This window comes from Podarcis bocagei (assembly GCF_964188305.1).
Source record: "Podarcis bocagei genome assembly, chromosome: 9".
NCBI lineage: Eukaryota > Metazoa > Chordata > Lepidosauria > Squamata > Lacertidae > Podarcis > Podarcis bocagei.
Genome location: NC_138134.1, coordinates 21,779,373 through 21,792,062, shown reverse-complemented (window position 1 = coordinate 21,792,062; position 12,690 = coordinate 21,779,373). Strand labels below are relative to the sequence as shown.

Below are 12,690 nucleotides of genomic sequence, written 5' to 3'. Positions count from 1 at the left end.
GGTGCTGCTCCCTCCATGGGATATTAACTCTGTTCTGAACTCTGTTTCTTTCAATCTCATATTATCTTGGGAAAGTAAGTCAACACCCTGCTCACTTCTATATAGAAGAGAAAAATGCTTCCACAAGAATACAGAGGATAGACTTCCTTGGTGTTGCTACCAATTGTTTCCAGCCTTCCCCCGACGGCCTTTTCAGGAGATTAGGAAGACTGCTGGGAGCAGGAAAAACTGCAAAGAGAGAGAGGCTCAGTTATAGCTCTGGGCCTTTTTAATTCAGAAAAAAATGAGTAATGAGGATATGATAGAGCTGCATAAAATTATGTCTTGTGTGAACAAAGTGGACAGAAGTTTATCTCTCATAATGCTAGAGCTAGGGGGTCATCCATAAAAGCTGAATGGGGGGAAGTTTGGGACAGAAAAAATGAACTTCATTCAAGACATATCTAAACCATGGAATCCAACTATGTGGACAGCTTTAAAAGGGGATTGGACAAATTCATGGAGGATAATGGCTTCTAGTCATGATGGCTGAAAACCAGTTTGGGGACATTACAAGTGGGCAAGTGACATTGCGCTTATGTCCTTCTTGTGGTCTTCTAGGAGGTAGCTAACTGGGTACTTTTGAGACAATATGCTGGACAATATAGGTCTTTTGATGTGATCCAGCAGGGCTGCTCTAATGTTTAACTTGTCTCTGGTTTGTTTGCATCTATGATCCTTACCAGGCTTACTAAAACCTAGTTTCATTTGGAACCAACAATCTGGGGTCGAAAATCACAGCTTAACATTGGGTTGTGAATCTTGGTCTGAATTAACTCTGGCTTGTTGCAGCATGCAGGTTTCGTATCCTGGTTTCTTTTGTTGCTGCTAGCCTAGAAACAGAGGTGCAGGGGAAGAATGACTCAACACCGCTCATATGCCGAGATTCTCAATGGCACTTTCCCTTCCTTTTCATTCTGCCTGGCAACAGGCTCCTTTCCCTTCCCACCTGCTTCTGACAAGCTGTTCTTCACTAGCCTAGATGAGGCTTTGTGGTGGGACGTGGATGGGACATTAAAGGGACCGTGGGCAGTTTTTACCATACTGAACTAGGGGTTAAAAGAACTCATACTAAGTGGTTTAAATTATTGAGTGTGTTATTATCAAGAAGCATGTATCACCCTCCTTCAACCCACTGGACATTAAGAAAAACAGCATTTTTAGATTGGCAAACTATATCAACAGATGCAGTCGTACAGCTGGATCTAAAAGCTACCAACGCCCATTTCTTCAGCAGCCCATCCAGCCCCTTTCTTGTTCAGTGGACCAAAGTAATTACTGACATTTCTTCTGCTTGCTTACCATATGAACTTTTGTTCAAGAGGATTGGGAGCAAAGGGTCAACAAAGAGGGCTATCAAATCTTCCTGGCAAGTGTCTAGGAATGGGGGAAGGCTTTGCAGCTTTGCACAGAGATGTGTCTAATGATCTCTAGAGGGAAGAGCATTTGCTGCTGGCCAGTTGTAAGAGAGCTGGGGACCTGAGTGACAACTTACCCTTTGTTGAGCAAAGCAAAAGGCTTTGGAGTATTTGCAGAGGAGATGTCATAGGGTGTGGGTGCGGACAACTGATAAAGGATGAAACTAATCATGCTCTGATCCAGGTCCTGGCTTGCTAAACTAGGGAATAGAGGGAAGAGTGGTGAGAAAACTGGCTCTCCAGATGTTGGTCTTTGAGCCCCAGTGGCATAGTCAGTGTTGTTGGGAATAATAGAAAAACAAGATCTGGAGGGTTATATTCCCCACCTCTGGCTTAGTAAACGTGGAGCAGATCAGTCCATTATAGCACAACTTGAATCTGTTCTGATGATTTCTCTAGCTGTAAATGCCCTGGGGACAGGGGAGTTGGCCATAATTTTCTCTTATGTATTTCAATACCAGTATTGATTGTTGCAAGGAAACAGGATTTTGCAAGATTAAATAATCACGAATTAAGCTTATAACAAGATTTATCTATATCCTTCTTTTAATCTATAGCTTTAAGACAAAACTGGCCGCTGCGTTAGCAAGATGTCGAATCAAACACGATGCTCTTTCTCTAGAACACATTCTGCCAGAAACAATAAGGAAACAAGAACAAAGGGCTTCCACACTACCCTTGTATGTGTGGGTCAATTCACTTAAAATAAGGTGAGGTTGAAAGCTTGCTAGTGTAGCATGTATGTTTTAAATATTTGCTTCTTCCATAATTATATCACATGCTCATAGATAATATAAGCATATTCTCCATGTGAAAATGTGTTGGTGGCAAGTAAATTAAATGGTTTTCTTGAAAGCTCCATAACATTGTCCTAGTACTCTAAACTTAGTGGTGAATGTGAGTGGAATGTTCTTTTGTTGGTAGTCTGTACCTGCCTATTTTAGCTACCAAAACACACGGTTGTGTATGCCATTGCACCCTTTATGTTGAATCTACTGATTCCCTTGCTTACAGCAGCAGCAACTGCAACTTACAAATGTTGTTCCTGCCAATCCTTGCCAGCTCCGGCTTTCACCTAGAGACTTTAGAACCATATTTCTACATCTGGATGCCCAACAGTGCAACTGCTTCCTTGTATTCCTGTGCGACACATTAAAATCAGTCTTATTTAGACACGAGCAGCAAACAGAAACGGGAGATACAAGCTTTGCCAAACGAGAGCACACATTTTTGTTAGATGCCAAAAACAATTAATGCTCTCCCAAGGGCCTTTCAGACTGTGTCTTCTTAGGTGGCATTAAATCACATACTGGCAATTTCAGGCTGCACAACTAAAGTTGATTTGGCACCCTTGCACAACAAACCCACCTCCCCCCAGAATTTGAGTTTTTACTATAAGGAACACAAAATACTTAATAGAAAGCCAGTGTTGTTCTAAAGGTAAAGGTAAAGGGACCCCTGACCATTAGGTCCAGTTGTGGCCGACTCTGGGGTTGCGGCGCTCATCTCGCTTTATTGGCTGAGGGAGCCGGCGTACAGCTTCCGGGTCATGTGGCCAGCATGACTAAGCCGCTTCTGGCGAACCAGAGCAGCACACAGAAACGCCATTTACCTTCCTGCCAGAGTGGTACCTATTTATCTACTTGCACTTTGACATGCTTTCGAACTGCTAGGTTGGCAGGAGCAGGGACCGAACAACAGGAACTCATCTACTTCTTTACAAACTTTGTGTAAAGTGATGAGGATGCCTACTTGATAAAAAGGTCATTTGGAAGTGACCCCAAAGTCTAGCTGTCTGATTCAGCGTCTTGATATTTACCTGCTACTATACATTCAGCATCACTATTTTGGGAGCAACCCCAAGTTGAGTATGTAAGCTTGGAGGGATTAGAGCTGAACTAGGCCATGTGGATCTTTATACTCAGCTTAGCAGTGGCATGTTGCTCTAGGGAAGAGCAGATCTTTCCAGTAAGGGATCTGAGAAAGTTGTTCGGGAAAGGGAACAGAAGTGTAGTTTCAGACTTTGTTGAACCTGGTACAGTTAGAACCACCGAGAATTATTTCTGTGGGGTGCATATTCAGCATTTTAAGAACTTTGTACAGTGGTACCTCGGGTTACATATGCTTCAGGTTACATACGCTTCAGGTTACAGACTCTGCTAACCCAGAAATATTACCTCGGGTTAAGAACTTTGCTTCAGGATGAGAACAGAAATCGTGCAGCAGCGGCGCAGCGGCAGCAGGAGGCCCCATTAGCTAAAGTGGTTCTTCAGGTTAAGAACAGTTTCAGGTTAAGAACAGACCTCCAGAACGAATTAAGTTCTTAACCCGAGGTACCACTGTATTTGCAAGTCCCAGGGAAGGAAGCTTGTATGTACAGGAAATGTGTAACTATGTGTAGCAGGGTAGTGAGCAACAAAAAATTAAATTAATGCAGACATATCTGTAGTGTTTCAGATGCAAGTACAAGTGATTTCTTACTTTTATATTAAGCACTTATATTAAACAGTTGTGTTTCTGCAACAGCCTTGAAGATGTTCATAGCACTTTACACAAGGAGGGATTCACTAGAGTGGAATCGGTCTCCAGTTTTGTTGGCTGTTCATATTGCCTAGATAAGCACTGTGAAGACGTACTCATTTTCCCTTCTACTCTTAAAGAAAAGCTTCTTACTCTGCAGCTGTTTTCTGATTACAAGCTCTTATTGCAGGTATGTTAACATGAAACTGAAATAAATGTCCTAACTTCATGCTTCATAGTCTTTCTGTGTTGCATGTTTCTATTTCTTTTCAATGTCTTGTTAAAAGAAAAGAGCAATTTAAATAAACTGTGGTGCTATGGCTATGCTTACAAACTTCTGCAAAATCTGTTTTGACGTGTTGCGTGCGTTTGTTAGAATGCTTATCTTCTTCCACAAAGAACATCACTAATTTGACCACAGCTGTAGTGAAGTTTTTACAGTTGACTCGGAAGACTTGCTTGTCAATAGTCACCAAACTGTTTAGCAAGAAGCTCCAAACTGAAAAAATCTGTTTGTGAAACTTTGCAGTAATATCATTAGCTTGAATTACATTAAATTCTGGGTCTGAAACTAACTCTCTCTACAGTCTTCAGTAGTTCATTGCTAGTTTTTGATTTAACTTCAGTTCACAACCATTGTTTTCTGTTGTCTTGTATTTGCGTGCTGTTATGATTACACAACTTCTCTTCTTGCCTCTCCTTTGTCCTATGACATCATCTCTTTTCAGTCTTTGGATATTGTGCTTTTCATTACAGCCAACCACTGGAGTACCACTTTTATTGCAAGGTGATTTATAGGCACTTGTGCACACACTCCTTGAATTTTCTTCTGGCCCATTGTTCCTCATCTCTGAACATCAAGCCTACTAAGCCCCTTTCACCTGATATGGGTTCTAGGGATATCATGCAACTGACACTGGATGTCCTTAAGGCAAGTTAAGCACATTTACTTAATTGTAAGTAAGTGCTTTAATTTTGAAAGGCCCTCACGTTATGAACTAAATGTGATAACCTTGAATGCTGGAGTAGAAGGACTAGCAATGACGTCCTTGAAACTTGAGCTTCATTGGGGGTAGCTTTACTCTGGACTCGCTATAGTTTTCTTTGTTCAGTGTCAAGTGTAGGGTCTGAGGTGACTAAGAGACATGAGTTACAATCTGGGAAGCTGTGGTTCAAGTCTTTCGATGTTCTCACACAGTTCTATTTTCATATTAATCCATAAATATAATCCTACTCTTTTTTCCCCCCTCTTGCTTTTTATCAGTTTGTTGGCATTCAGGGGGAGGTTTGCCGAATCATTTATGTAGCAAACATGGTGTATATAAAGAAAGGGTAAAGGCTTCCCTCCCTCCTCACATACTGTATCTTTCTACGAAGGAAATCTTTCTAATTCGAAACGTTGAGACTCAGTAGCTGATTCACTTGGCAATTTATAATCTTGTCCCATCCATTCTGCAATAGGCAAAGTGCTTTGGCACCCAGTGTCCTCCTGCCTCCCGGATTCCATGCCGGAGCGAGAGCCCAGGTATCAAGACAATCTGTGGGTGAAGTTCACTCCCCCTGGGCCCTGGGGGGGGGGGGGAGCTTGCAAGGACAATTACCCTCAAAGCTGTACCCATTAAGGCAGGGAGCACCGGAAGTCACCAGCCTGCCTCTGTATTGGCACCATATGCCTTGCAAAAATCAGTGTGATTATCTTTTTTTTTTAAATACCGTATTTCCCCCTCTATAACACACAGATTTTTTCTCCTAAAAAGGAAGGGGAAATGTCTGTGCGTGTTATTGAGTGAATGTGTGGTCCCTGGAGCCGAAAAATCGGGCAAAAATCAAATCGCGCTTCATGGAGAAGGGAAACCTGAAAAGAGGAAGCGGCTGCTTTCCTGCATTCTGCCTCAGGGTCTTACTGCCCACCCGCTCTGTTTCGTTGCTGTGTTTGCTGAAACGGAACAAAGAGCAGGGAAAGCCCCTCCTCTCCAGGCAAGCAGAGGGGAAAGCAGAGTGTCGTTCCTTCTACTTCCTCTCTGTGCTCCGGTGCTGCTGGGGGAGAGGGAGAGAGAGAGAGAGGGGCGGGAGGGAGAGAGAGGGGGAGGGAGGGAGAGAGAGAGAGAGAGAGAGAGAGATGGCTGGCTTGGGTGGGGAGAAACTTTTGCCTTTCTTTCCTCCCTCCCGTTAAATCCCTCTCCTGCATTCTTAGCCAGCTGCTTCTCTACACACCCCTCTCATGTCCCTTCTTTGTTTTTCCTTCGCTCCCCACTTAAAATGTGGTTACAAAGCATAGATCCATATGGATCCTCAGGATCTTTGCATTGGGTCACCCCAAATTCACCATCAGATCACATAGCATGTCCATGGCTATAGCCTGCACCAAAAAAATCACGCACCCACTGTTGCCTGGGGCTGCAATGGTGCAAAAATGTGGTTACAAAGCATGGATCCACAGGGATTCTCAGGATCTTTGCATTGGGTCACCCCAAATTCACCATCAGATCACATAGCATGTCCATGGCTACAGCCTGCACCAAAAAAATCACGCACCCACTGTTGCCTGGGGCTGCAATGGTGCAAAAACGTGGTTACAAAGCATGGATCCACAGGGATTCTCAGGATCTTTGCATTGGGTCACCCCAAATTCACCATCAGATCACATAGCATGTCCATGGCTACAGCCTGCACCAGAAAAATCACGCACCCACTGTTGCCTGGGGCTGCAATGGTGCAAAAACGTGGTTACAAAGCATGGATCCACAGGAATTCTCAGGATTTTTGCATTGGGTCACCCCAAATTCACCATCAGATCACATGTCTGTGGCCACAGCATGAAGCACAAAAATGATACATCCACTGTTTCATTCAGAATGTTTTTTCCCTTGTTTTCCTCCTCTAAAAACGATGTGCGTGTTATGGTCAGGTGCGTGTTATAGAGCGAAAAATACGGTAATTTTAATTAACAAACCAATCAAATCACATTACTTCCAAATGACAAAATCGAATTTTAAATTTTTGTTGGGGTACCAATGCTTCGAGCTCAGAAAGCGTCCAATCCTCTCATATTTCTGCTGCATTGATGTTCACAGTTCTGTCCATTCATCTCTTTGTTGTTTTCCTTTACAAATCATCTTTCAATTTTCTTGTTACCGTATTTTTTTCCTTTCTTTATAACCTCTGAAAGTCTCCACAAGCGAGTTGAAACCAACGCTGTTGTAGTCCTGTGTGGATTTTCACATTAATCCAAAAGTCGTATTCAAACGGCAAACACCATTTCAGCATTTCCATAAAATACAATCTCAGCGTCCGCTCATTAGCTTTCCCAGACCTGTTGCTCCAACATCAATCTTTTCAGGGGGGTTCTGCCTGATCAAACGCAGAGTCAAATATGATAACAAAGCCGTGGCTTCCTCCCCCTCTTGACTGTCAATCCTGCAACAGAGCCTGTCATGGCGATTCTCTTTTAGAACTGTGTCATCCCAAAAGCCTTCCATTTCCTTTCCAGATCTTCCACAAAGCAAAGCCTTTAGTTAATGATTTATTTCCACTCAGTTCATTATTCTATCTCACTTGTTATCGGTCATTGCAACGGTTCTTCTTGGGGGGGGGGGTTGTTAGGTAATCACATAGCGGGAAAAAAAGTTTTTCCCCGCCTTTTCGCCCCGTTCCGACATACCGACATCTTTGATGTAGTCTTCTTTGATATAATTTCCTGTTCAGTCCGACCCGTTGCTCAGCTTCACAGAGGTCGATTCAGTTAGCAGTCAGTACTCCCTTTCTTCACTCGAAACATGTGCATTTGCTCTTCTCTAATTATTTATCTTGAGCTCCTGCAACCAGGTCGCGATCAGAAGTAGCGTCCGGGAGAGCGAAAAACTCACACAAGGGCTTTCCGTCTAGTGCCCTCACCCCCTCCTTCTTTCAAACTCGGGGGTGATTTATAGGCATCCGCAGATGAGGCAGTATTTTCCCATTCACCCCGGGAAAACTCGGGAGGCTAATTACTCCCATATTAACCTCTTAATTACCTCATGTGAGCCGGAGAGATGGTATTGTCGGCCATCTTCCACCGCGCCCCTAGCAGTGTGATTATCGGTGTGATTGTCATATGGAAGTGTGATTATCATATGGAAGCAACTACATGGATGATCGGTGTGTTTATCATATGGAAGCAACTACATGGATGATCGGTGTGTTTATCATATGGAAACAACTACATGGATGATCACTTGGAACACGTGTGGAATTTAGCACGTTATGTTTGAAGCCCCTTCTGTTGGGAAATTTTCCCAAACTGCATGCCACACTTTCCATACTATGGGGGCTGTATGTAATCACATGGCTGGGCCCATACGTTAAGCAGTTGGTTTAGATTACAAGCAGAAACTGAGTAACGGCTGCACGTTCGAAATGGCAAATTCAGTTTTCTTGAAATGCCTTTTTACATGGGTGCTGGCCCTGCAGAAATAAACAAGCTTTGCTGCTTAAATAATTTGTCAATCACCCTTTTCTTAATTGGGCATCTCTGCTTAATTCTTAGGATAAGTCCAGGAGTCTTGCCGTCCATTCGGCGAAGGCCTTGCTGAATATGGATGATGACATCTTAATAGCACACATGGGTTCATGGCTCACTGTGGCTCATATGTCGGTGCTGACAAATCAGATGACTTCCAAAGTGTTTGTATGTGGAGTAAAGTCTTTGGCAAAGGAAGCTGAACTGAAGGACTTGTTTGCACAGATGGAGTGTAAAAGTAAGCATGTGTTAGCATTATTCATACCACTTAGAAGCCATTTGACATGGAAGGGTATATACACTAATTAATGATTAAGTAATAAATTCAAAATTGACCCATTTGTTTTAGAACGCTCTGGTTCACCAGAAGCAGCTTAGTTATGCTGGCCACATGACCCGGAAGCTATACGCCGGCTCCCTCAGCCAATAAAGCGAGATGAGCGCCGCAACTCCAGAGTCGGTCACGACTGGACCTAATGGTCAGGGGTCCCTTTACCTTTACCTTACTTGCAGACTTATTTGGTTCTTCTCCCCTCCCCTTCAGATATTGTGCTACTACGTGAAGATTTTGCAAATATTGAACCAACTGATAAGCTGCAGAAAGTTAAAGTTATTTTACTACTGCCTCGGTGTTCAGGCCTGGGGGTTAGCAACCCAATAGAATTCATTCTAAAAGAACATGAAGGTAACTTTTTGAAATATTTCTCTTAGATTGCTGTAAAATGAAATGTTTGATCTACATTCCTGCCTGTCTTGGCATTATTGGTGTTGATGGTTTTATGCTCATTATAGAGAACCATCATTAGTGGAATCCTAAACAATTAGTGGAATCCTAAACAACTTCCATTATCTCTACCTGCAACTCAAGCACAATGTTTTGTGATGCATTGCTGCACTACTTGAGACACTCTGTTTTTTGTTGGTTCATCTGGTTTTAAATCAGCCAACGAAAGTGATATAGAATTAGAGGTTGGCAGTCTGGTCAGCTGGTCTCAGTCTTTCTCTTACTTCCCATCTGCCCTCAGAAAAGTTGCCAATTTCTCCCCTTTTTGCCTGCATAATCCTAGACCAGAAGAAAAACTTTGTAATACATCTGGGTGGAAGTTGCTGAGATGTAATAAATGGTGCATAAAAATGTGATCAGTTTCAAAGGGGCTTGAAACTGGCTTGTTGAAACCAATCATAGTTGTGTTAACCATCATTCTGAGTCCAGATGATGCAGCAAACTGGTTTAATAGAATTGAGGTAACACTTCCAAAGTCTTTGTTTTGGTCATGTGGAAAGGAGGAGAGGGGAGAGTTCTTTTTTGAGGGCAGTGCACATTGCCGTGGTTTAGTGTTTCATGAGGACATGGCCAGTTACTGGTTTTTGTTTGAACTTGCTCATTGTATTCTCTTCAGATGCAGAATTACTTAGAGATCTCTCTCAGGGCTCTGTAGCAGAAGATAAACTCAATTCCCTTGCTCAACAGCAGCTGAAAGAATTGTCACATGCAATGCAGTGTAAGTTTGTCATTAACTGGTAAGAATTAGAGTAAAATATTGTTTATAGACAACCCCCGAGTATTCAGAGAAATAAGAGTACTGAGAGGACAACTATTGGAAGAGAAAATTGTTCCTGGAGCAAGAAATGTCACAAATACTGATGGGCATCTGAAAACATAGTCTTGCAACGGGAACAGTCACCTTGATGTTTTAGGGAATCTCAATGGCCTTCTTTAGGGGCATTTGTTATCCTTTGGGATATCTTTTCCCATGCAGTTGCGATGGAAGGACAGCTGACAATGGACTATTCCAGGAAAGGAGGAGTCTGCAGTGTGCTAAACAGGCGTAGCCTAGCAGTCTTTATTGGTTCTTTTAGCTGTTGTTCTTTATGTTCCTTTTGGAACTATAATCCCTGATTTTTCCAGTCCACTTTAGGAAAGCCCTATGAGCTAATCATCACTTGCCCCTGCCTTCTGGAAGGGATAATAAATGCCCTCCCTTGAAAATCATTTAATAGAAGAAAATTCCTTTCTCTGCTGAATAATATTTCTAAAATTGTGAGAAAGTCAGTGTTTATTTTTATTTTAAAGTAAGGTTTTAAGATTTGGTTCCCAAGGCAGCTAACTTGCAAATTATTTGGACTAAATGGTCTTTATGGGAAACAGGATCAGAGCAGATAAAAAGATGGAACTCATCAATAAAACAATTGCAAATTAAAACTTATTAAAAACGGAGTGGCAAAAGCTTTTGATCAAAGTGTGACCCATAAGTCTGTCTGAATGAAAAGGTACTTGCATGTCAGTGGAAATCCATCAGAGGGTGCTAGACAGACATCACTAGGAAGTGAGATAAATATTACTTGCTGATGTCTGTAAATCAAGTTGCTATTAAAGGCACAGCCATAAACTTATAATCCTAGCCAGAAATGGATGGTAGGGCATGTTAGAGGCACAATATGGTTGTAGGGAATGTGAAAAGGTTTTAGATTATATAGAAGAAAGGGGATCAGCATGTGGGTCCCTAGTTGGGGTGGGCTTTTAATGGAACATATGATTTACTCGTGACAAAATATGAATTCCTGGTTGCTTTAGTTATAAGATGGTAATGTTCAATACATCTATGCAAATTGGATCAACTTTAAATGTTTTTAACATCAATTAGTGACGTGTTTAATATTTAAAGTGTGTTTAAACTAGAAATTATTAACAGTTGGATTTCCTCGTTACTTGAATCTTACAGTTAGCAGAGTGCAAGCTATTGTCTACTGCACCTGTTCAGTTTACCCAGAAGAAAATGAAGTTGTGGTGAACAAAGCCCTGGCATCTGGAGCGGAAGGACCCAAGGCTCAGCCTTACAAGTAAAGAGCAGGCTTTTATTGGTTGTGAATTACACTCGTCTGCTGATGCAGAGCTTACAGTGCCATATAGTCCCTATCCCAATAATTCTGTTTCAGAACTGTAGAGTACTCAGAGCTTGAGCATAAAATCCTGTCAAGCTGCAATACCTATTGTAGCTAATTCAATGAAATTAGTAGCTGGTGAATTTAAAAAAACCCCCAAACCTTCTACTCATGAAATTGATGTGTCTTTCTGTCAGGATGACCATCTGCATATGTCAGTTTTTGCATGTCTGCTTTAGTATGTAGATGTTACTAGAAAAAACAGAGTGCATGGCCCCCGTTGATACTATTGTGTAGCCCAGTCCATGCATTGTTACTTGGGTTCGAGAAGGGGAGGAGTATGGCGGAAACTTTTGTGTAGTTTGAGATGCTCAGAAGTTTGAGTTTATTTCAAGCTATAGTTTATTGTGATGTGTGAACCAAGTCCTTGATTGTACGGTTGTGGCATACAGAGAAAAGGATTTTATCACTTTTATATTGGGTTGGTCCCCAAAATTGCTATTGCACCATCTGGTCATTAACGCTTCTCTTGCACCAGAAACAACAGATTTGCTGTTCTTCAGGAAAATCCCAAGTAATTTTTTTGAGGGCCGTTTACACATTGTGACAACTTAAAAAAAATGGGCAAAATGACTGATGCCCAAAATGGATTTCTGCCTAGGCTGCTGATTTACATAATGTGATTTGGTGACCCTCCCGGAGCTGCAAAGGGGTTAAGTTTAACCTCTGGTTTGCTAGTAAAACTGAATTACTGGGACATGGAGCCATGTCTAAGAAGTGTGTCACTGATCTGAAAAGTTTGGAAAGCTCTGCCCTAAACCTAAGTACGTCAAGTGAAAAACTCTTCTGGACATCAATCATAATAGAAATATGCAAAATAACTAAGCAAGTATTAGAAGTCACCCCAGAACTGGCCCTACTAAACATTTTCCAAGATAATAATGCCCACTCACAACATAAAGAGCTCATAACCCACCTACTCTCAGCAGCCAGAAGCATCATAGCCAGACACTGGAGAGACCTGTCAGGAGTAAGCATGAACCAATAGTATAGGAAACAGCCTTATTAGAAAAACTAACTAGCAAACTGAAAATGACATGGGGACAAATAGAAGAAGACACCTTCACCCCAATACACAGCCCGACAAGACAACAAGAAGAACCCACTGACAGCATACAAATCAATCTGGCTAACCTGATCCAAACACGCACCTACCCTGCTCAGACATAAAAACAAATCTCACTACAGCCAACCAAAGTCAACCAACTGCACCCTAGGCCACCCCCAACCTCTCTCACCACCAAGGAAATACAACAAGCGAATAGGAAGAGA

The 12,690-nt window shown here is 42.1% G+C and overlaps 1 protein-coding gene across 5 annotated transcripts in view; it reads left to right on the top strand.

Annotated features, from left to right (window-relative positions):
* The window catches only part of NSUN7 (NOP2/Sun RNA methyltransferase family member 7), a 29,113-nt gene that overhangs the window by 11,426 nt on the left and 4,997 nt on the right, over window positions 1-12,690 (top strand). For all 5 annotated transcript variants that reach the window (XM_081208855.1, XM_081208853.1, XM_081208854.1 and 2 more), the window contains exons 6-11: window positions 2,015-2,167; window positions 3,984-4,167; window positions 8,503-8,713; window positions 9,020-9,160; window positions 9,876-9,977; window positions 11,199-11,316. In XM_081208855.1, coding sequence (XP_081064981.1) covers window positions 2,015-2,167; window positions 3,984-4,167; window positions 8,503-8,713; window positions 9,020-9,160; window positions 9,876-9,977; window positions 11,199-11,316 — 909 coding nt within the window. The remainder of the gene's footprint in view (window positions 1-2,014; window positions 2,168-3,983; window positions 4,168-8,502; window positions 8,714-9,019; window positions 9,161-9,875; window positions 9,978-11,198; window positions 11,317-12,690) is intronic.